The sequence below is a fragment of the Phaseolus vulgaris genome, chromosome 7 (genome assembly GCF_051622355.1).
Source record: "Phaseolus vulgaris cultivar YP4 chromosome 7, ASM5162235v1, whole genome shotgun sequence".
Taxonomy (NCBI): Eukaryota; Viridiplantae; Streptophyta; class Magnoliopsida; order Fabales; family Fabaceae; genus Phaseolus; species Phaseolus vulgaris.
In genome coordinates this window covers 22663965-22688517 of record NC_143504.1, presented here as the reverse complement: position 1 = coordinate 22688517, position 24553 = coordinate 22663965, and the positions used below count along the sequence as shown (strand labels likewise).

The following is a 24553-nucleotide window of genomic DNA, read 5'->3' as shown; positions in this document are numbered from 1 at the left end:
CATTCCATCACATTCAAAGTCTAGTTTTCCTACTCCAGATGTCCAAAAGCAAAACGAATTGTTTAAGAAAAAGTGTGACCTAAGAAAGCGAGGTGCATAAAGCTAAGTATTGACTATGTGAAGCCTGAATGAAATTAGATAAAACAAAACAATAAAATATAATGTTTTTAAGAGCATTCCTTTCGTTCTTTTTCATTTAATCATTTAAGCTTATCTGATTTTTTAATTTCTTTCATGAGAATTGGTGAAAGAAATGAATAATAGAATGAAAAAAATAGAATCACGGGATTGTGTATATTAGTGATATAAAATCACACTGATTGGACCCTTGAGTCATCCTGTGGATGAACATCATGTTCAGTTCTCCTTTCTACGATAACTGACAACCTTTTATTAGAAGGATCTTTCACATAAAAACTTGTTTTGCTTGGTAAGCCATAATGAAAGGATCTTCCTTCCATGTTATCTTTGTAAGATCAACCAAAGTAAAACTCAAGTCATCTACATGCACTTCTGTGTTACAATCCATCCATTTACAATTAAATAAAGGCACTCTAAATTTGACGTAGTCAACCTCTCAAATTTCTTCAATTGCTCCAAAGTAACTTAGAGTAGCGACAGTAGGATTATTATCTTTTGAACTAGCAAAGTGCATAGACTCTGCCTCAAGGGTAACACCGCTATTCTGCATAATACTTTTTTTCATCTTCAATCTTTGTACAAAAGGACATCATATTAATATCGTACCCAATCCATGTTATGACATCAAAGTTAGGTCCTTGTGTTAACCATTTCAATTCCTCAATATCAGAATCTTCTTGACCAAATTTATCTTTAAACCATTTCAAGAAGGTCTTATTATGCTCAGTCAACAACCATTTCTCATTTTCATGAGGGTTCATTGACTTTAACAACATCTTGTGTGCATCTATATAAGGAAGAACATCATCAGTGTTGTTCAAAATATACAAATGTGCTTGGAGAACTTCATGTTGGTCTTTTGAACCACCCTCACTCCTCGTGTGCCTTTACCTTCACACATTGCGCCATGCCTTGACTTTGGAACCCTATGGCTTCTACTCCTGACATATATGTTGTACAAAACTCGATTTCTTCCTCGACAATGCATCTTTCAACAATAAATGCTTTTGGACAGTATAAATTCTTTACATACCCTTTCAATATCTTCATGCATCGGTCAACTAGGTACATGCAACGTATAAAAACATGACCACATATTATAATTTCCCTCACTAAATGAACAATTAGATGAACCATGATCATCCAAGCTATTAGCATCAATAACATTTTTTTACAAATAGCATTGAGGAATATGTATAGGTGAGTGATCACGTGTCTAACATTTTTTCGTAAAATTCCAAGGTTTTGCATGAGAACACGAAAATCATGAGATTTTAAGCCCATAAGTTTCAAATCTTGCATTGACACAAGACTTTTAATATTTGAAGTATCCTTGTGGTACTTTAATTCCCCGTAGACACCTGCAAAACTTAACTTTTCAAATTTTGACAAAGTATGACATGTTGGAGGCAAATATATTCTTTTATCACGAGGTTATTATTGTAACTCCAAGAAAACTCCCATCTCAACTAGATCTTTATGAACATTTATACCATCTTTTGTCTTTCCTTTAATATTCAATAATGTGCCAATTATGCTATCACAAATATTCTTTTCCACATGCATTACATGTATGCAATGTCTAACATCTAACTTTGACCAATATGGAAGTTCAAAGAATATGAATTTCTTCTTTCTTATGTTTTTCACAATGTTTTTCTTGTGTTTTTCCAAAATTCACATTGACATTGCAGACTCGGTTGTACACTTCCTTGCCAGTTAAGGGTGGAGGTGCAATTTTGTTCTCCTGAGATCCATTAAAAGCTTTCTTTAACCTACGATAAGGGTGATTAGGTTTCAGAAACCTTGGATGCCCAATGTAAGAAGTTTTCTTCCCATGTTTCAGTTGATGGTAACTTTTGTTCACTTCACATATCGAGAAAGCACTATGTCTTTTAACACTGTAACACACAAATTCCTATATATTGGAAAATCATTAATGGTGCAAAATAGCAATGCACGCAATTTGAAATTGATCTTCTCATATGCATCAAATCCTTTAACTCATTAATCCCGTAAAAACTTCAAGTATTCGATCAATGAACTTAAGTAAACATCTATGTCATTTCCAAGTTGTCTTGGTGTGATATCATCATATACAACATCATATATTTTCTCTTCATACACAACCAATACGAAAAATTATAAATAATGAGTAAAACATGCCACATACTATGTTTGCTACTTAAAATACCGTAAGGATTCATACCATATGTTGCAAAAAAATGTCTAAGATTTCTTGGATCACTCTGAAACTCAAGAAACAAAGATTCAATTTTCTTCCATTGTGGTGAATAACCAACTTGTTATAGCAATCCATTAGATTTTTTTTTTTTTTTGCATTTGCATGCCATGTGAGGTTTTTAACATCATTAACATTGACAAACAAACATTTAAATCGTCGAATGATTGGAAGATACCATAATGCTTTTGGAGGAGGACCTTTTTTCATATAATCTTCCTTATTGTCATCATCCTTCACTTTGTATCGTGATACCCCGTATCTTGGACACTTGTGCAATGATTCAAGCTCTTTTCTATACAATATACAATCATTGGGACATGCATGTATTTTCTCATAATCCATACCCATCAGAGACAATATCTTCTTTGCCTCATAACGAAAGGTGGACAATGTATTATCTTTTGGAAGCATTTCATGCAACAACTCAATGAAGCTTTTATCGGTCCACCCATTTCTTGCCTTAATATTAATTAATTTTAATACTGCTGACAAACGTGTGAAACTTGAACAATTGGATAAAAAGGTGTTTCAAAATCATCTTTCAATGAATCACACATGTGTGCTTGCAGGAAACTATCTTGTCCAATATCACGAATCATGTCCTCAATGTGATTTTTATAATGTATATTAGAATATTGATAGTCAGATAGAGGTGTTATGTCTACAAATTCCCCATGTCATATCCACTTTATATAATTCTTCAAGAAATCATAACAAATAGCATGTTCTCTTATCAACTTAATTTCTAATCGTCTCCCATTCAAACAACGTGAGCAAATTGTAGAAATTCTTCAACTCCATTTTCATACACATCACTGATACGACTTTTATTTATCCAACTCCGATCCATGACTATGTAATAGAAAAACTTATCTATCAATGCCTCATAATTTTTAGTCGATGTAAACACAATATAAATTGTCGAGGGTCGATCACCCCAGACCCAATACCAAAGTGTTCAACATATAAAAATTAAAACAACAACTATATTCCAAATATAATACATTATAAAATACATTACAAATTGTCGAGGGTCGATCATCCCCGGACCCAATTCCAACATATAAAAATTCCAAATATAATACATTATAAAACACATTACAAATTACCGAGGGTCGATCACCCTCAGACCCAATACTAAGACGTTCAACATAATACATTATATTTCAAATACAATATAATAAAACTAATAATCTATATAAATAGTTGTCAACTAAATTAATAGTTTAAATTAAAATTAACATCTTTGAAAATAAAAAACTAACATGGAGCGTGAACAGAGGAGCTATGGTGGCGTCAATGAAAGCAATGTGACAGTGACAAAGAAAGGCAATGTGGCAGCGAATATGAAACGAATTATCTGTATAAATAATTAAAACTAAATTAATAATTAAAATTAAAATCTTTGAAAATAAAAAACTAACATTGGAGCGTGAACAGAAGAGTTGTGGCGACAACAATGAGTGTAGTGTGGCAAAGACAATGGAGGCAATGTGGAGGCGCAACAACGACAAGACTGGTGGCAACGAAGAGGAAGAACGTTGACATCGAAGAGGAAGAGCGGCGAAACCGTAAAGAAGGAGTAGTAGTTGCGGTGGAGGAAGAAAAATGTGGTGGTAGCAAGAATGCAAAGGTGGAAGCGACGGTGGTAGAGTTCACAGAAGGAGGCAAAGGCAAAGAGTAGAATAATGCGAGTGGGGCAGTGCATGCACTAGCAAGAGAATAGGGTAAAAACTATATTACACCGGTTCTTCATAATAACCAGTGTAATATATATATATATATATATATATATATATATATATATATATATTTACTCATAATGATTTATAACACTAGTTGTATGGCACAACCGATGTTATATTTCCTATTTTTTTTTAAAAAAGCTTTCATGTTAAGCATCACTATGCTACTTAACATCTCAACTAGGCTGACACCTCAAGTAACAACAATCATTTGCCATCACATGAAAAAAGTATTATTAAGAAAAAGAAAAAGAAAGAAAATACAAATATATGAGGGGATTAGACCAAAACCCATATGTTAACAAAAACGATACATAGGTAAACTATACCTATTAATAAAGAATTTTAAGAATAGACTAGATGGAAGCCTATTATACCAATGAAAGGATTCTCTATGAATAAATCCTAAAGTAGCCAACTTATCAGCACACGCATTCCCTTCACGAAAAATATGAGTAACCCTAAACCTGATTTTTCCACAGTAATTAAGACAAGTATTTCATCGATTATGAAGCATCCAAGGAACATTTGTCCTAGCAGTAAACACAACACAAACCAAGACAGAGTCACATTCCAGCCAGACACTAGTAAGTCCCAACTTTTGAGCTTCCTCCAAAGCATATATAACTCCATAAAATTCAGCAACCAAAACAGTCTGAACGTCAAGAAACACAGAGAAAGCCGCAATAAACTCCCCCATACTCTCACGAAAAATACCACCACAAGCGGCAAGACCTGGATAACCCCTAACAGCCCCATCAATGTTAATTTTAACCCAGCCTGGTGAAGGAAACTCCCATCTAATAGGAAGAGGACGAAGAACTTTACCAGTATGAGTATTAATACCAAAAAACTTAATCACATTGGAATCCATCATATCATTCTTCAGTGACACTTTAAACGACTTTCCCACTAGACAATTTAAATCTTTAATAACTGAAATAGCCCTATAAACCTCAATCTTATCCTGAAAACGAGCATAATTCCTCATACGCCATAACATCCAAATAGAAAAAGTTATCACAACAAGCTTAATCAATTTAACCAAAGGACTACCATGACTCTTAATAAAAGAAAGAAGATCATCCTTATTAGAGAAATGCGAAGTAGGAAAAATCTGCCGAACCCAACTCCAAATATACAAAGCACTAGGACATTCAAAAAATAAATGATAAATAGATTCCTCATGCTGTTCACAAAGCGTACACATAGAACAAATATGGAGACCTTTATTTTGAATATGCTAATCTGTAGGAAGCCGCCCATGAAAAACTTTCCAAAGGACAAGAGTTTTGGAAGGTGGGATATCTGAAGACCAAATAAATTTACCCCAACCACAGGGAACTCCTGGTTCCAAGAAAAATGCTCTAGCCGATTTAAGAGTGAACCGACCAGACTCATCTAGTATCCAATTAGGAACACCTAACCATGATATGACTAAAAAGATGAGGCATCTGCTGTAAAGACAACGAAATATTCCAATCACGACCTGTCCAAAACTGAGAAATTGTATCTGGAATGCTAATACCACTAGATAACCCTGCAATATGTGCTAAAGAAGTAGTAGAACACCATTTATCATTCCAGAAATTAATAAAAGAACTTGTACGAACAATCCAAGAAGTATAATCAAGTATAGTAGAATAAAATTGCTTAATTCCAGGCCAAAGAGATGAAGATCTATAAACTATTTTAAACTCGTATTTTGATTTAAGAACCATGGCTTTCAAGAGCAAAGACCAAGACCTGTTGCTATAAGCAAAGTTCCAAGCAAGCTTAAAAAGATATGCATTATTTTCATGGTGAAGGTTAATAATCTTCAAACCTCCATTCTCAAGGGGAGAACAAATCATAGCCCAATTAACAGTAGCTATGCCTTTCTTCAAAATATCTCCAGTCCATATAAAATTTTGACACCATTGCTCAACTTGCTTAAGAAGAGAAACAAGCCATTTATACAAATTAAAGCTATATGCTAGAATTCCCGTAATCACCGTATTGACCAACTAAATCCTACCCATCATGCTAAGAGATTTACCTTTCCAAGATGCTAGCTTTAATTTGACTTTATCCGCCAAAGGTTGCAGAAAATGACTCTTTGGAGCACCAACAAAGATAGACACTCCTAAATAATTGAAAGACAAACAACCATGACTACAAGAAAGAATACGTTGAATTTTGGTGACAAATGTTGCAGAATTATCAATGGTGAAAAAACTACTCTCAGAATTGTTAACATATTGACTCGAGAAATCACCATATGTGTTAAGAAAAGTACTCAAATTTCTTAGCGACTTATTATTCGCCCTATAGAAAACAAAAATGTCATCAGCATACAAAACATGAGGGGGAGTGAGAAAACCTTGCGGACCAGCCATATGTAGAATATTCTTATCATTCACAAGCTTAGAAAGACCTCTACTAAGAACTTCCTCCGCAAGACAGAAAAGTAGAGGAGACAAAGGATCATCTTGTCTAACCCTTCTACTATAAGGAAAACAACCCACCAAACTACCATTATTTTGATAGAAAGCATAGCAGACTGGAGAATAGTACTAATCCAACCGCACGAGGGGTGAAAACCAAAGCGTGTCAAAACTAATAATAAAAACATCCAACTAAGAGTATCAAAGGCTTTATGAATATCAAATTTGTATGCCACATTACCTCCTCAAACCTTTTTAGAGAGCATGTTAATAGCCTCTGAAGCAATACCAATATAATCCTGAATCTGTATCCCCTGCACAAACCCATACTGATTAGGAGAAATTATTTTGACAGCCACAAGGGCAAGTCGATCTGCCAAAATCTTGGAAATAATCTTAAACTTAAAATTAGCAACAACTATTGGCCTGTAATCTTTGATGGATTCAACACCCTGAAACTTAGAAATAAGAGATACCACATTACTGTTCATTATAGGGAGAACCCAGTTTTGCTTAAAAAACTGTTGGACAGCATTGCAAACATCTGTCCCAATAATATCCCAACAAGAATGATAGAAAACCCCACCAAAACCATCAAGACCAGGAGCACTATTACCATTAAGGTTAAAAACAACATTCTTGATTTCCAAAATATCAGGACATTTCATCAACATCATATTCTCGTCAGAGGAAACCAGATTAGGAACATAAGTACCAATAAAATCTTCCATATTACCTGTATCCTGATCATGAGAAATAGACTCAGCATACAAAGTTTTATAAAAGTCCAAACATACTCCGTTACATAAAGCCCTATCCAGTCTTCTATGAATTCTATGCAGCCCTCTTCTTCCGTTACACCAAGAGTAACTAGATCCAGTAAAAGGCATACAAGCAAGATCATTAGTATTAATCCAATCAAGGAAATCATTACAAGAAACCTGATTAGGAGCCCCCCCTCCTTTACATGCATCCGTCGATAACACAACATTAAAATCTCCCAAAATACACCAAGTCCCTATTAAGGAAATAAGATTCCTCCACAAAAACCTTCTAGCCAAGTATGTGTTAGCACTATAAACACCTGGAAAGCTAAAACATTTATCATGCAGATGGCAAGATATAAAAATAAATTGATCCTTTACCGAGAAATTTTGGACCAGATTAGGGACTGAAAAACACCAAAGCTTTGCAGGCTTATTAACAATAGGATACGTAGCCACCAAATGCATATCAACAGATTTGAAAAGGACTTCGAAAGCATTAGTGTACGACACCATTGGTTCAACAAGAAAAACCATAAGGGGTTTATGTAGTTTTAGTAAACTAAGCAACATCTCCACAATTTTGTGGTTTCCCAGTCCTCTAACGTTCGAGAAAAAAAGAAGAGACATTCATTGCAATGTTATGGTGGGAACTGTCTTAGCAGCTTTTTTGGATTTACCAGTCCCCTTAGGTGGTCTTCCAGGTTTTCTTTTAGTATGAACTATCTCCTCCCCAGTATCGTTGGCATCCTCCTCCATCTCATTAGGATCAACCCAAAAGTTTGACCCAATATGATTTTCAACAGTGATATGGTCAGAATTAAATTCAACAATGGCAGTAGACGGACCAATATAAGGATCACCTCTCACATCTGTAGTTTCCAAACCCTTGAGAGAGGAAAAATGATTTTGTAGGACTAACGACGGGGATGGTACAATCACAATTGCATACATGTGATGACCATCCATAGGAGTAGTGAATGGTGTTGTAGAAACTACAGGTGAAGTAGCCCTCTGAAGAGATGGATCCCCCACAGGAGGTGAGACCTCCACATTGTTAGAATGTTTGGCTTTAAACAAGAAGGGGGTGAACGGTTTAAAGAGGGTTTTCGCAAACTTTTAAGTCTAAAATGAAAACACTTCGAGAAAAGCTTGAATCAGAATTTAGTTTGCCAAAACACAAAGCAAAAAACACAGCACCAGAAAAACAATCGGTTGTTTCACAAAAACAATCGGTTGTTTATAGCAGTTCACAAATATAAAAACTGAATTTAAAGAGATTAAGGATAGAGAGAATGCACACAAAGGTTTATATTGGTTCACTCTTAACCCAAAGCTACATCCAGTCTTCCCAGAAACCACTGGGGAATCCACTAAGCAATCAACCCTAGATCACTTACAACACAACCAAAGAAGTGACCTTGATCCCCTCAAGACACACACTTCCTTTTGTCCAGCACAACACCACTAAGAATGCTGATCTTGATCCCCTCAAGAACACACAACACTTCTCAGCTATACACACAGAGTTTCTTTCAAAGTACAAAGGATTACACTTGTTACAAAACAAATCTGAAATCAATACAAGATGAAAATCTTATCTCACACTCTTTGACCAATGCAATCTCTAAGCAATTCTCAACTTTCCAAAATCTCAATATATATGAAAAACTCAAATCTGTTTTTCTGTATTAAAACAAAGTTGTTGTTTGTTACATAATCTTAACAAACTATTAATTGCATTTAAAGATTGGTCAAAGCATTAAAAACTGGAGCGTAAACAGTTAGAAAAACATTTAATACTCAGTCAAAGCACAAAACAGTTTTCTGTTAGGGTCCCAAAACAAACAATCGATTGTTTCCACGAATCAATCAGTTGTTTTGGTTTGACAGCAAGTCAACCATCAAAAACAGTTTTCAACCTTTCTAAAAACACCTAAGTATAAAACAATCGGTTGTTTCGACAAAACAACAGGTTGTTTTTCACTTAGTTTGTAAAACACTTTTCAATTAAAAAGGTTTGAGAATGCTTATGCTTTGGATTCAATCAAGAGTGGATATATACAAATAATCTACCCCAGATCTTATCTAAAGACAACTCAGCAACAACAAGCACATCCAGCCTTTCATCAACGTTCAAAGGGTTTGGATTCTTCAAAGCTTGAACACACTTGGTTCAACACACATGAAGATCCTCAGTAAGAGCACAAGACTCTAAGCCTTTGCCTTGCATAACAGCAGGTAACATCCCTTATTCTGGAAGATCTGAAGTATCAGTGGATAACCCTTTCCTAGATTCATGATCTGAGGCATCCTCAAGGGGAAGCATATAAGCAAAATCATCCTCCAATCCTCCTGGTTTATCAGAAGCAAGGTGATCCAAGGGTGACCTTGCATTAGCCTCGCAAGGAACAAAAAAGTTTGAATTATCTGTGGCGCCTTCCACAAGCTTCGACTATGAATATTTCTTTCGATATTCTTGATGTTGTTTAGGAGCCACAATCCTCCCCTTATCCCGTTCATCGGAAACTATCTTCTAAGAAGGTTTTTCTTGAGGCCCAAGAACACGACCCTGATCATGTATGACCCGAAACTGAGCAAGCTCATGCCTTATCATCTTAAAATGAGAGCAAAAAGGAGGTAGCCATTGATATTTCCACACCAACTACAAAAGTGTAGTCCGGACGTTCAACCAAGAATTGATCGAGAAAAGGGGACAACATATCAATATCCACCAACACTCTAGCAACCCCTTTTCTTTCTCATAGTATTCTCATTCAAATACAAAGGAGTACCAAGACCTTTGATGATGGAAAAATCACCCTTGATGTCCACTACTCCAAAGGCAACCTGTAAAGTCGAACACAAGCCTGAGTTTTGGTACTCTTCATAGTAGCTTGAACAAAGTCTTTTGTCCAAGAAAACTGTCACAAGAAACCCGGAGATAACTTCAAGGAACCCATCCCAAGGGCCCATCACATGTCTTCTAAGGAAGCGAACTCAAACTCATAGAAACCCTTCCCGAGAGGATTTGCTTTCCACGGTCCAAGAGCCTTCCACATCGGCTGTAATTTTTTAGTAAAATCCAGGTGTGTAAGGGGTTTATCCCCCTTAGAAAGAATAACTCGACCATGAAGATGGGTCTTGCAATCCTCAAGTCCATCCAAGTAATCTGCCTTATCTATCCGGACCACAATCATGTCTCCTTTAATACAAGGAGTGGGTAATTGGGACAAATGAATATCACATGTAGTTCCCAAAGCCTGAGCAAAAGTTTTCCTTTGACCAGGATTATTGTACTGGCCAGACCTCAGACATCGACTGTAGAGATCGACATCAGACATCAGCAACAGATGATGACATCAGACATCGGTGGTCTGGTTGCATTAATGGGCCAAGTAAGTGGGCCCAAAAAATAATAAGGAGTTATCACCCAGGCGTAAGAAGGACCTAAGTCACGAGAGAGACTATGCATGTGGTGTGTATAATACGTTCAGGTCTAGCACAACTAAGTATCCCTTGGAGGCGCTAAGGCCAGTAAGGGTTAGGGTTTCCAAGGAGAGACCGTATGCATGACATGTGAATACTTAGGGCACCCATAGAACAGATGGCCCCGCAGTATTGGTACATGAGTGGTACCTTGGTGGCCATACCGCTAAGATTGTGCACTCCAGTAGGGGCAAGTCCTATGCGGCAACTGCGCTAAGCTTGTTCAACGCGCCACAAGATGCCTCGCCAGTAACCCTAATTCCACTTGAGGAAAGATCCTCATGGGACAGGGAGTTGACCTAAACACAACCTATATAAAGGGTGGTAAGAACCCTAGAAAGGTACGTCGTTTCTAAGACTGAAACTGCTTTACATACTTACTGTTTCTTAGCCCAGTACTGACTTGATCGTCGGAGTGCAATCAACAGGTAGGGCTCCCTCTATTTCAACGGAGCCACTCTCGACCACCCAAGGAGAGAGAAAAAACCACCAGGAAATAGGGGGAACCACCATCTGGCTTTGAAGTCAACGACGACTGAGTCAACCGATGAGAACACTTATCATATACCGTATTCGCAAGAGATATTTCACAATCCTTCAAACAAGTCCACGGGATAAGGAAACCCTTAGAACCCTCGGCCATTCCAAAAGTCAATACTCACCACACCACCCCTGCACAACCATACCACCACAACACCAAATCTTGAGTTTACCACAAATTTTGATAAAAGTGTTGAGTTTACCACAAATTTTGATAAAAATCTTGTCTGTACCAAAATTTTTGATAAAAATCTTGACTTTACCACAAATTAGAAGTGGCTACATGAAAAAGGTGGAAACTTTTTGTGTGCAATAGAAGTTCCAAGAAGAATCTCCTTTATAAAGAGAAATGTTTAAGGAAAGAATACATCTCGTACGCAGATGTAAAGAGTCGTCGCGCTACCACCAGCGTCTTGGCAGACTGTCGTGTTGCCGTCGACCACCTTCTATAAATTTGTTGTGTGATCTTTCTATCCCTTATCTCCTTTAAATATTATTTAACTTGTTTTTATTCACTGCTGATAAAAATAACTGGTTGATTCGCATAAACAACGGGTTGATTTTCTAGAATTAACTTAAAACAGTTTTAATTGTTGGCTGATCTGGTTTCTTGTTCTTTGATTCTTCATTGAACTTCACACTACCTTCAATATGTGCGAAAAAAAGTTTATAAACAATTTAAAAGTTTTTCTTTTTGTTTCAACTTATAACGTAGTAACTCACACCTTGGACAACTTTTCAACAATTTAAAATCTTTAATGTATAATATACAATCATTAGGACATGCATGTATCATTTTTATACTCCATACCCATTGGACAAAGACTCTTTTTGGCATCATAATTACAATTAGGTAGAGTATTTCCCTATAGAAGCATATTCTTCAACAACTGAAGCAATTCCGTAAAACTTTTATCAGTCCATCCATTTATTGCCTTCAAATTCATCATTCTTAACACCGCCGACAACTGTGTGAAGATAGTTGATCCAAGATACAATAGAGTCTCTACATCGCTTGATATACTTCCATATCCATGCGTTTATTGCAAAAGACTCAGCTCCCACATCACAAATCATGTCCTCCAATCGATCATCATCTACATCCACTACAAGAAAATCATGAAATAGAAACCAATTTTTAGAGACCAAAATAATTAGTTGCAATAGTAACTAAATTAGAGACCATTTTAGAAACTAAACAAAAAATTGGTTTCTAAATTAGTTTTATTATTTTCTATTATTGTTAAATAGTTTCTAAATTGGTATCTAATTAGCAACCAAGGTTTTAGAGACCAAATTTAGAAAGTAAATACTTGGTAGTTAAAACCTTGGTTGCTAATTAGATACCAATTTAGAAACTATTTAACAATAATAGAAAATAATAGAAACTAATTTAGAAACCAATTTTTTGTTTAGTTTCTAAAATGGTATCTAATTTAGTTACTATTGCAACTAATTATTTTGGTTTCTAAATATTGGTTTCTATTTCATGATTTTCTTGTAGTGATCATCATGTACCGCATCATCCATGATGGATCCCACATATTCTTCAGTTACGGAAACACATGGTAAATTTAATAATTCACCATGCCATGCCCAAGTTGTATAAGATCGAAGAAACCCATCACATAGAAGGTGCTCCCTGATTATATTAACATCCAGTATCCTTCCATAAAAATAGTTAACACACGAACACCTGATCTTTGCTCTATCATGACCACTATTATTTGCGTTACGTTGCGCATATTGTATAAATTCTTTTACTCCTCTTTCGTACTCATCACTTATGCGAACAAAATTAATCCAATTTCGATCCATTATATTATGTAATAGTCACTCAAGTGTTTTCTAATTAGTGTTCTATCTCACGAGTTGTTGATGGTCAAATACCCCCGTACTCAATACTAGCACGTATCAATTGCCGAGGGTCGAATTCCCTCAGACTCAATACCAACACGATAATTCTATTCCAAACTAACAACTAACATAATATAAATTAATAATAAATACAAATTATAATAAATCCTAAATAATATAAATCTATGTACCATATAATAATTTAATAATTCTATTCTAACCTAAATACAAAAATAATATAAATTAAAAAAATACAAATTATAAAAATAAAAAATAAACAAATTCATAACATTAAAAAAAAATTTAAAACATCACCAACCTTGTGCGTGAAGGCAACGATGGTGAAGAGTGACACGAGACCGACAACAACAACAGTGGCAGTAGCGACAAAACAAAGCAAAAACACACACAAGCAGCGACGAAGGCAATGAAACAGTAGTACTTCGAGCATTGCAAGAAAACAAACAAAGTAAGAGAAACGAAAAAAAATTATAAACCATTGGTGAAGAAGAAAGAGAGCTCCAACGAACTTACAATGGCACGAGAAGACAATGAAGCTCGTAGAAGAAGAGAGGAACACCAGAGCAAAAATAGAGAGAAAACGTGAAGCGTCAAAAAGAGAAAGAAAGTATAAAAACGTAAAGTGGCGCGCTTCAGAGTTAGGGTAAAAAATGATTTAAGAATGTGAAATAGCTGCATTCGTAAATGAAGTTAATTTAATAAATGTCACAGTGTTTTGAATGACAGTGTCTGACTGTAAAAACACATTAAATAAATAATCTTTATGTTTACATTTTGCACTAGTGAATACGTGCCAAATATTTACAAAAATGTCACCGCGTTTTTGTTTACACTGGCTCTCGTTTAACCGACCTAATATGTCGTTGTAATAAGCGTTTTTTGCACTAGTGAATATTCGTGAATGACAATGCATAATAATCACACTCGACAAGAATGGGGCTTCAATCACAATTAGGATAGACAGAGCTTACAATTAGGTATTTCAATTCCCATTTTCAAACTCAAGATTGGAGAGTTGAAATTTTATTTTCAAACGACAAATTAGGGTTTTCGAATTTTATAAATTGAAACAAAAAATTGAAAATTTCGGTGTAGATTTTGAAAGACAAATTAGGAATTTAGGTTGAGAAATGATATATGGACAACCCCATTTTTTTATACAACCACATTACAACTCCCAATACTATTATTTTAATATTTTTTTATATCATTTAATTACAAATTTACTCTTTATTACATATATTTATTTTTAAACCTATCACATCAGGGTTGTATACAACTCTTTAAGTTGTCAAACTATCATTTTCTATTTTAAAATGAGAGATATAAAAAAATTTGGTTAGAACTAGAGAACCACGATTTCAAATGGATTTGGATTCAATTTGAGAACTCCAAAAAATAATAATATATTTTCATTTTAATGATTTTAAAAGCGAATCGCAGCAGTTTGCTGAAAAAGCAATTAACTTGTGTGTAAACAAGAAGATCTTGATAAAAGTAGATGTTAATTCATATACTTTCCTTTTCCTTTTAAAATAATGAAAACGACAATGCATAAGATATTTTTTGGTAAAACATCCGATGTTACTGTTCATTGTGTAGTATAAATTATGTTATGGTTTAGGGTTTAGTTAATGCCATAAAAAAAATGTATCATTTATCTTATGTTATATATACAGAAACATAAATAATGATGATGCTGATACAAGATGCGACAGCTACTTGGATAATTGCTTTTAAATAAGCGAAGGCAACAAGACTCGTCGGAAAACACGTCTGATGCCTAAAACCAACCAAATTTATTCACCGATACCAGCGTTTTTGTCCTTATTCCATGTCTTTCTCCAAATCCTTTTTAAAAAACGAAACACCAGCTATATATTATATCATGGTCTATATGTCCTTTGTGATTAGCCTAGCCAGACAAAACTACAGTATTGGAGAGTAAGAAATTAGAATCTGGTAATTTTATTTGTTGCTATGGGGGTCCCAGAGGATGTGATGGCCACTAAGAAGTAATCAAGCTTCAACTCATGCAATTTCACTAGGTGCCACAACAATGGGGCTCCTCACCTTGCGTGCACCGCCATCTTCAACCCAAACAATGTCCCCAAATGGGATGCTTTCCTTCTTGTTTCTCCTGTACTTTATAGTAACTGAGTAGTTTTGCTTTTCATTCCTATAGCCAAATGTCAATGTCTCCGGTGACACCTTAACTGCAGCACCCTTAGGTTGTTTCACTTTGACTCTATACGTAGCAGCACCATCTCCAACATTTGTCACGGTCCTCCTGAACTTTTTGACTGTTGATCTTGTTTTGTTACTGTACAAAACTATAAAGGAAGGGTAGTTAAGATCAGATGATGGGTTATCAGAACATTTGTAGGTCTTTGATCTTGTGATAGTTAGGATCTGGTTCTGTGAGTACCCCAAAGCGCAAAGGAGGTTAACATAGTCCTCAGGGGTAGCATCATATATGAAACCTGGATCAAGTGCTTTGTTAGGATCAATCTCACCAGCTCCCATGGCAAGAGGAGAAGCATATTGCAATGGGTTGCCATTATCCCTAATTGGACTTTGGGTGTTATCAAAAGGAGTGGCAGTGGTGACCATAGCAGATCTTATAGCAGCTGCACTCCAATCAGGGTGTGCTGCTTTTAAAAGAGCAGCAACACCAGATGCATGAGGACATGACATGGATGTTCCAGACAAAAAATTGTAGTCACTAGAAAGAAACACATTTGTGCCAATTCTAGCTGAAGGTGCGTTTGGAATAAAAGCAGCCAGAACATTTGAGCCAGGTGCCATTACATCAGGCTTTAAGATCCCTGGGTAGCTTGGTGAAGGACCTCTTGAAGTGTAATATGCAGCAGCTGGTGCTGGCTTTATTCCTATAAATGTTTGTTGAAATTTGATGCTGGCAAAGGGCTTCTCAACACTTTTTGCGTACTTCATCACGGATGCTGCATCACTTGGGCTGATCACAATGCTTGGAGAGAACAAACGTCCTGTTTCAATTAGCCGTGGATCCTCCGAGATAAACACAGCCCCTACCACACTGGCTGCAGTTATGGAATCTATTTGTTCAAACACAGAAACGGAGTCCAATGCATCACATATAATAATCCCTCTTGTGGCTACTTCGGATAAATGTTTAACCGAGTTGCACGCTGATACATTCTTTCTGTAAATAAGTGGAAAATTCTCCACTATTGAGTTTGCAGCAAACAAGGTCCAACCCAAAATGGTTTTACCATTGCCTAGGACTAAACTGCCAAATGTGCGGTCTATGGTGCCTGCTGCCACTGTTAGGACCCAAGGGATTCCATTATGCAGAGTACCAAGTTGGGGACCTTCATTGCCAGCTGAAGATGAAACCAACACCCCTTTTTCCATTGCTGCAAAAGCAGCTATTGCTACAGGATCCTCATAAAGCGGAACACTATCAAACCCCAAAGAGATGGAAATGACATCAACCCCATCAGCAATGGCTTGGTCCATTCCTGCAAGAACATCAGAGGCTTGACGCCCTTCGTCCCAAAGGACCTTATACATGGCAAGCCTAGCTCGAGGTGCAACGCCTCTGGCTACCCCTTTGGCGTAGCCAAAGAAAGATGCACCATTCACATAATTTCCAGCAACAGTAGATGATGTGTGGCTTCCATGACCCTGAGTGTCTCTCGCTGAGTTCATGCTGATTGTGACTTTTGGATTCGCAGCTTTCACACCCTTATTGAAGTACCTGGCTCCAATCAATTTGAAGTTACACATAGAGGCATTAAAGTCTTGTCCTGGCTCGCAGGTTCCTTTCCATTTGGATGGAATATTCCTGCTCATCCCATCATCTTTGAAACTGTCACTTTCAGGCCATATTCCAGTGTCTATAAGACCCACAATGACACCCTCCCCAAAATTTGAAGCATTCCATAGGCCATTGGGGGTGTCCAATGAGAGAAACTCAAAGGTGTGTGTGGTGTCTATGGTGGCAGATCTGTCAGGATAAGCTGTGACAAAACCATCAACTTTCTTTACGGTCTCCAACTCCTCTGATGATAACACTGCACTGAATCCATGCATGGCATCATCATAACTGTACACTAATTTCAGCACTTGTTGCTTTGATGGATCATCAGCTGTTTCCAAGTCTATGGAATGGATGATGGATTGATACCAATCGTGATGGGTTGCAAAGACTTGAGGCATGAGGGTCTTGTCCATGTGCACTACATAGGTGGAACTTTCAGCGTTGGCATGATGAGCCAGTAAAAGCCAAAGTGTGATTAGAAACATCAATGGAAGGGGAACCACAAAGTGAGACTCCATTAATTATTTCTAGGATTTATGCAGCAATAGAACAATGACATCTTTGGCTTTAAACAAGCAACTTATATAGGCTTCTCATCTCTATGTAAGGCTACATTGGTAATGACTTCAAATTATAAAAAATAGTAAAATATTATTTATGCAACTGATCTTTTGTTGACAAGAATAAATTCAGAAACAAATCAGTGTATTTATGGAGTGTGATTGGTTGTGTTGATTAAAATTTGATTTTCTTACTTTACTTTGAAACAATAAGCAGTAGAGTTTCTTAGTTATGTTAATTGAAATATTTTATGTTCACAACTGTGTGCTTAGAAAGAAATTAATCTTCCATTTTTAATTTAACTAATTGGACAGAATGCATCCGGACAGTTAATTATATTTAAAACTTATGTTGGATTCATTTTGTAGTAACTAATTATAAAGTTGTTAATTTTTATTAATTGAAACAATTTCATTAATTGTTGTTTTTTTTATGTACAGATTAATAAAAGGCAGCCGTTTATGGTAAATAAAATAAAAGGTGTATCATATTAAAGGCCTATTAACTGGCATATGTGCCGGATTAACAGCTTCACAGTTGTCAACTTCCAAATCTAAAAAAATAATGATATTTTTACAACCAACATATGCATTATTCTTAAGATCAGGATAAATAAATATAAATAAAGAGAAACGTAAAATTGAAGATATGTTAAATGCAGAATGGTATGAAACGGCAACTTTTTTCATGTTAAAGTATATAGGCAGGGCGAATAACATGATATATCCATGGATGTCCAACTTGTTGATAGGGAAAGGGTGAAAAGACGAACTAAACTAAACTGAGTATTTCATTTTTTGAAGACACAATGTAGAAGCTGCCACTTTACACTTTATTTTCTCCGTAGAATTCATGTGCATGCATTTTATATTTTTCACCTCGAATTTGAATATTGTCTTCAACCATGTCAAATCCAACCCAAATAAAATAAATGTTTTTTCATTGTTAATACCATCTACGTATCACCTGTTATAGTTTAATTAATATCATCTTGTAATCATAAGGGAACAAGATCGCATGTTGCCACATGCTCATGGAAACCATCCAGCCACATACATCCACATAATGATGATGAAGAAGAAGCTTAGGATTTGAGGACAAATCCTTTTCAAGAGGGAGGGGATGATGGAAGAGGCCCAAGCCCATGATAGAAAAAGCCCAAGCCCAAGCCCAAATACAAGTTCAAGCTTCAACTCAAGCCCAACAAATAGAAGATATGGGCAAACTAAGCATCATTGGATGTCTTTCTTTTGTAATTACTTTTGAGTAATTTTAGTAGAACATAAAGGGAGGTGTATATATAAATATAAGAGGTGCAAATGTATAAAGCTAAGTCACACCTTCCATGTGACACAAAAGAAGGTGTAGGTATACATTTAGGAGGTGCCAAAAATAGAAACCAAGTCACACTTCCCTTGTGACTAGGAATTGGCTCCAAATTCAAATGCTTCTCATTCATTTGAATTTCCCTCCACTTTCTTTTTAATTTCCAGCCCCCTAAACACTATAAATAAGAGGGCTTGGCTCATGTATTTGCAAGATTAATGAGAGTAATGTTATGCTGCCCATATTGTGCCATACATTGCCTTTCCCTAGTTTCTAGGACCTAATCTTCATCTTCACCATCTATCAAAGGGCTGGCTGAACCTCCCTTCTTCCATACTCATCATGCACCTTCAAGATCACCACAACTTCTAGGAGGATCTTGCCCATTTCAATCCATAGCTTCCGCACCCTTTGATCACAAATCCGAGAAGAGCTCCATGACTTTGCCATCATTTGGTATCATGAGCATAGGTTCTTCAAAGATGAGTAGCTCTTGGTCATTTTCATTTTGAGTCCTTCTTTATTTCATGTTGTTCATCTTGTTTTCATAATTGTCTTGCTGTTTTTTAATTTTTGTTTTGAATTGGTGTGCTGTTTGGAAATTCCAATCGGTGCATCTTATTCAATTGTTCTTGAGCAATCTTTGTGCAATTTTTGGTAGGATTCCATACACTTTGTGTTGCGGTTTTTATTTTAGGTATTTGAGTCCTTATTGCAATTTTATTTGGTTCATTTTATGCTCTTTGAGTCTTTTAATTTCTGAATCTATATGTGTTTTGTCTAGTCATGTTTTTTCAAAATGTCATCAAATGATAAGTAGTACTTTGTTTGGCTTATTGGTTTCTTGATTTTGGTCTAAATATTTGTTTTGAATCTGCTGTGTTTTTTATCCTTTGGTGCCTTTTATTTTTAGCTTGAGTTCATATTTGTGTTTAGATCTACACAAATTCCTTTTCACCAATTCCATTGTGTTTTTCTTTCGGTATCTTGCTGTTTTTTTTTCCAGATTTTACAGAATCCCCTATTTTGCATAACTCTGTGCTGGCTGTTTTGCTTAAGAAAATTATTTTTCCACATAGGAAATTTCTGATTCTCTGGATTATGCAAGATTGAGGTGTTACAGAAAAGAAAAAAAAAAGAATCAGTTCAAAAGAGTCAATAGAAAAAAAATGATAAATATTATAAAAACAGTGTGCAAATCTGGCGCTACAGTTGGCGTAACTGAACACTGATTTTGAAAAATTTATTAAAACAAAATGGTTCATGCGTTTGGAATGAAACCAACGCCAGAATTTAGTTGAGATCTTGAATTATTTGCATATAAATTTTCAGAAGCAAATCTTAAAAGGGCAGCTCAGCATAAATCGGGGAAAATCACGCTCTCTGGCCCACAACAATTTTTTCAGTCGTGCTGTTTTTGATTTTGAAATCAATTCTAGTGCTATTCTTAGGATCCATTTTGTGTGCCTACCTTTATTTGAGTACCTTTATTTGCTTGTCTAATATTTCTTGGAACTCTTTCTAGTTGTCACAATTTAACTCCATTTGTGTGGTACTGTTTTTCAAATTAAATTGTTTCTTGCTTTAATTCTTTGGCCTCTAAATTTGGTGCTGGATTCATTCTCAATTGGTGCTTATTTGAGTGGAAATTTGACTTGAGTGACGTTTAGTTTGCTTGATAGGTGCTGGATTGGAGAATTAAGTCCCTAATTCTAAGAGGAACAAAGGCAAGGGCAGAAACAATTACTTACCAAAAAACACCACAAACACTTGGAGGGCCCAACAAAGAAAAGACAACCAAGGAAGTGCCAATATAAAAAAAAAAGATCAACAAATGGAGTTTTCTTTATTCTTTGCAACTTAACTTTTGTTAATTACTTCTTTAATTACGTGATTAGACGGTGAGTGTGTCTTCAAGGGCTCCAAGTGTCCAAGAAGCCTTACCTAGGGCCAACTAGTGTAGAATTATCTAGTTTAGCAATTGTTAATTGCTTTTGTTAACTGCTCAAACTAACACATTTGATTTGTTTGATGACTCACAGAGATGGACATTTGATCCTGGAGGACGAGCCTAGTTTTCAAAATAGGAATAAGGTTGTTGTTCGAGATCAAACCTGTAGATCTGAGGACAAATCCTCTCAAGAAGGAGGGGATGATGGAAACCATCCAGCCACATACATCCACATAATGATGATGAAGAAGAAGCATTGGATTTGAGGACAAATCCTTTTCAAGAGGGAGGGGATGATGGAAGAGGCCCAAGCCCATGATAGAAAAAGCCCAAGCCCAAGCCCAAATACAAGTTCAAGCTTCAACTCAAGCTTGAAGCACTAGGTATTGATTCTGTTAGGATTTCAAACAAACAATTGGTTGAAAGAGCGAATCAATCGGTTGTTTTTGTTTGACAGCAAGTTATATTTCATCAGAATGTACACAACATCAGAATGACCTTTAAACAACTCTACCTTTCTTTGCTTTACAACATCAGAATGTACACAATTTACAGAACGAATTACACTGTTACACAATCAACTGAAATCAATACAAAGTAATCCTATTCCACTTCTCTCTTGAATAACCAATGCTCAAAGTGAAAACTCAAATGTTTGAAAGCTCTTTAAAAAACTCAAATCAGTTTTTCTTTCTTGTTATTTGTTATAAAACATTAACAAACTATTTATAGTATTCAAATCTTGGTCAAAGCATTTAAAGTAGGAGCGTATTCGATTATGAAACCAATTAAAGCTCACTTAACTAACAAAATTGATTCTGTTAGGATTTCAAACAAACAATTGGTTGAAAGAGCGAATCAATCGGTTGTTTTTGTTTGACAGCAAGTCAACCATCCAAAACATTTTCAAAACTCTTTGAAAAGCACCTAAGTATAAAACAATCGGTTGTTTCGAAAAAACAACAGGTTGTTTTTCACTTAGTTTGAAAAACACTTTAAACTTAAAAGATTTGAAAACACTTAAGCTTTAGATTCAACAAAGAGTGGATTACAAAGATAATCTACCCCAGATCCTACTCTAAAACACATCAACAACTTCAAGCAACTCCAACCTTCCATCAAACGCTAGGATTTGGATTCTTTCAAAGCTTGAACACACTTGATTCAACATATCAATCGCTCCACTGTTGGATGGACTTTTCCAGTATGTGGAAATTTCTTTGAGTCCTATTTTCATAAGGTTTTTTTTTATTATGCTGAATTTGAATTTTGTTTATAGTTATTGATGGTGTTGCCCTCATGACCGCTTGATTTCCTTGGAATTTTGAGATGAATGGCGGAAGCAAATGGATGAAGTGGACAAGGATGGCTCCAATTGAGCTATGGTTTCCTTAAAGGTGCATGAGAGGTAGGGAGAGTGATTGGTTGGGCCATATCAGTTGGAGAGGTGAAAAAGAAGATAAGGTTTCTATCCTAGAGAGTCTAGACAAAGAAGTGAAAAAGTTTGCAAACTTGGGCAGCAATTCACTCATATATTGATCTTAATAATTCATGATCCAAACATCTTAGTTTATAGGAGAAAGGGCTAAAATTTTGGAGCCAAAATTTGAAATTTCAAAATAAAACTCTCCAATGAGAAGGTGCCATGTGCACTCGTGCTTTCCATGTTGAGCTCACACCTTCCATCTTAAATCCTCTCCACTCCTAGGCTGCCATGTGGACGTCCATGTGCTGCATGCCAAGGTAATTTTCCTCCTATAATATACCCTAGACGTTTTAGGGTTTACATTGGGCTCAAAGAAGCCTAATTGTTACCTAACTAGTTACTTTTAACCGTAACTAGACCTATTTTACTATTGGCAAAAATACAAGCCCAAAAACCTATGCTACTTGGCCTAAATATTTGATCCAATTATTTTATGCTACTATGCCCAATACATGGCCCATGAAATCCTAAACAACTTTATACAATTTATTTAAGCCAAAGCTTGGACTAAAACTGATCCTGCCTGTTGACCAGAACGTTGGAACTTGCCTCGTCAAACTTGGATCGACGTGTGCACCGCTTCAACCTCCGTCCTTCGTCACGATCCACCTCAAGAACCTGCAAAAGAACAGAGCGGCGCCGCTGCGGCCGATCGCACTCGAACGCCCAAGTCAGTGACCGAACCACCAAATTCTAAGAGCAAAAACACTCAAGAACTCTCAAGGAACCGTGCAATGTTCTCTCTCACAGTATGCTCAAGAACTCGCAAGCGTAAAGAGTATAATCTGAACGTGCGTACCTCAAAAGTTCGTTGGGGAACCCTTAAATACCTGGTCACTTTCTCTCTCCTGGCAGTTACAGACCTGGACACGTGGCTCGCATCCAGTCGTACACGTGGCATCCTCTGGAGCCTCCTTGACTTGGGCGTTGCTTCTGACTCTCTTTTGGCTAAGTTACTTATGCATGGTACTGCCCAGTGCATAGCTAACTTGGGAGCGCGATCTCTACTGGAACTGGCGAGTTAGGGTGCCTTATACACCTTCCCCATGGTCTCGCCGGCCGCCTTCATAATCTGCACCACCTTCATCTTTGGCGATGTGTTTACTCTGGCGATCTCCAATCACTTGGTCGTCTGTGTTTACATCTGGCGACTTCATCTTCAACTGGGCGATCGCCGGTCCTGGTATGCTGGAGATCGGAGCACGCCAACTTAATAACTGGCGGCTACACGAGCCCCCCGACTTCCTTCCCTTCTGCAAATCTGGCGCCTTGTCAACACGCCTACACTGTAGCTTGATGCCACGTCATCACTTCCGATTACCAGGGCGGTACACAAGCCCCTCAGTCTTAAGCGAAGACTTGTCCAACGAAAAGACTGAAAGAGTCACGTCAACACCGATCTACGTGGCACTGACGCAGAATTCCAAGCGGTTGTACTTTCTGCTTCTCTGACGCTCCACCAAACCCCTCACCCATCGCTCGACACGTGGCTTCATCAACGGTTACCTTCAGTTAACGTTTGCGCTTCCCAAACCCATTTCGAAAAACCCTTAAACTCATTTCGCTTCACTGTTCCATCACTTTCTTCGCATTCTCAGACGCTCCAACTCTCTTCTGCAAAAAAGCTCTCAACGTTCTTCGACTTTCTGAATCACCAACATCCTTCATCGCCTTCCCGATCATAAAAAGGTACTTCCTTTCCTTCTTCTGCTGGTTTTTCCTGCATTTTAACCGATTCGCATCATCCTTTAACTGTCCGGTGCATATGTTGTGGGTTGTTTTTTCCATTTCTCCTTCTTCGTACCTTAGGGCTTTTGTCTTCGTTACAACGAACCTTCGTTCGTTGGTTTTTTCACCCTTCGTTCCTGATCGAGTCAGCCTCTGCGAACCCTGATCATTTTTCCTTTTCTTTTTCCTCTGCAGCTTCCGCAATGACTCGCTCCAAGATCACCCCAAATCCTCCCCCTTCATCACGAAACCCCTCCTCACAAGCACACGACCCACCGCGAGCACGCGGTGCTTCATCTTCTCAGGCTGAGAGGCCTGCACCTTCCCGCCCCAACCCGGATCAGGCTACTCCGCCTGTCACCGGAGGAGCCTCCGTCCCCCCACCAGACTTCAAAAAACTATATCCCTGGGCCAACTCGACCTTGTTGAGGGAAACATCTTCTGTAAACACTGCTGGGGCAGTTCTGC

The 24553-nt window shown here is 36.9% G+C and overlaps 1 protein-coding gene and 1 pseudogene across 1 annotated transcript; both read right to left on the bottom strand.

The window, feature by feature from the left end:
- Positions 1 to 406: 406 nt before the first annotated feature.
- Positions 407 to 1212, bottom strand: LOC150025834 (uncharacterized; annotated as a pseudogene).
- Positions 1213 to 14916: 13704 nt separating this feature from the next.
- LOC137819671 (subtilisin-like protease SBT3) lies at positions 14917 to 17652 on the bottom strand. The gene has a single exon (XM_068623577.2). The coding sequence runs from the start codon at positions 17549 to 17551 to the stop codon at positions 15260 to 15262; it is 2292 nt and encodes a 763-aa protein (XP_068479678.1). The 5' UTR covers positions 17552 to 17652; the 3' UTR covers positions 14917 to 15259.
- Between the last annotated feature and the right edge of the window lie 6901 nt (positions 17653 to 24553).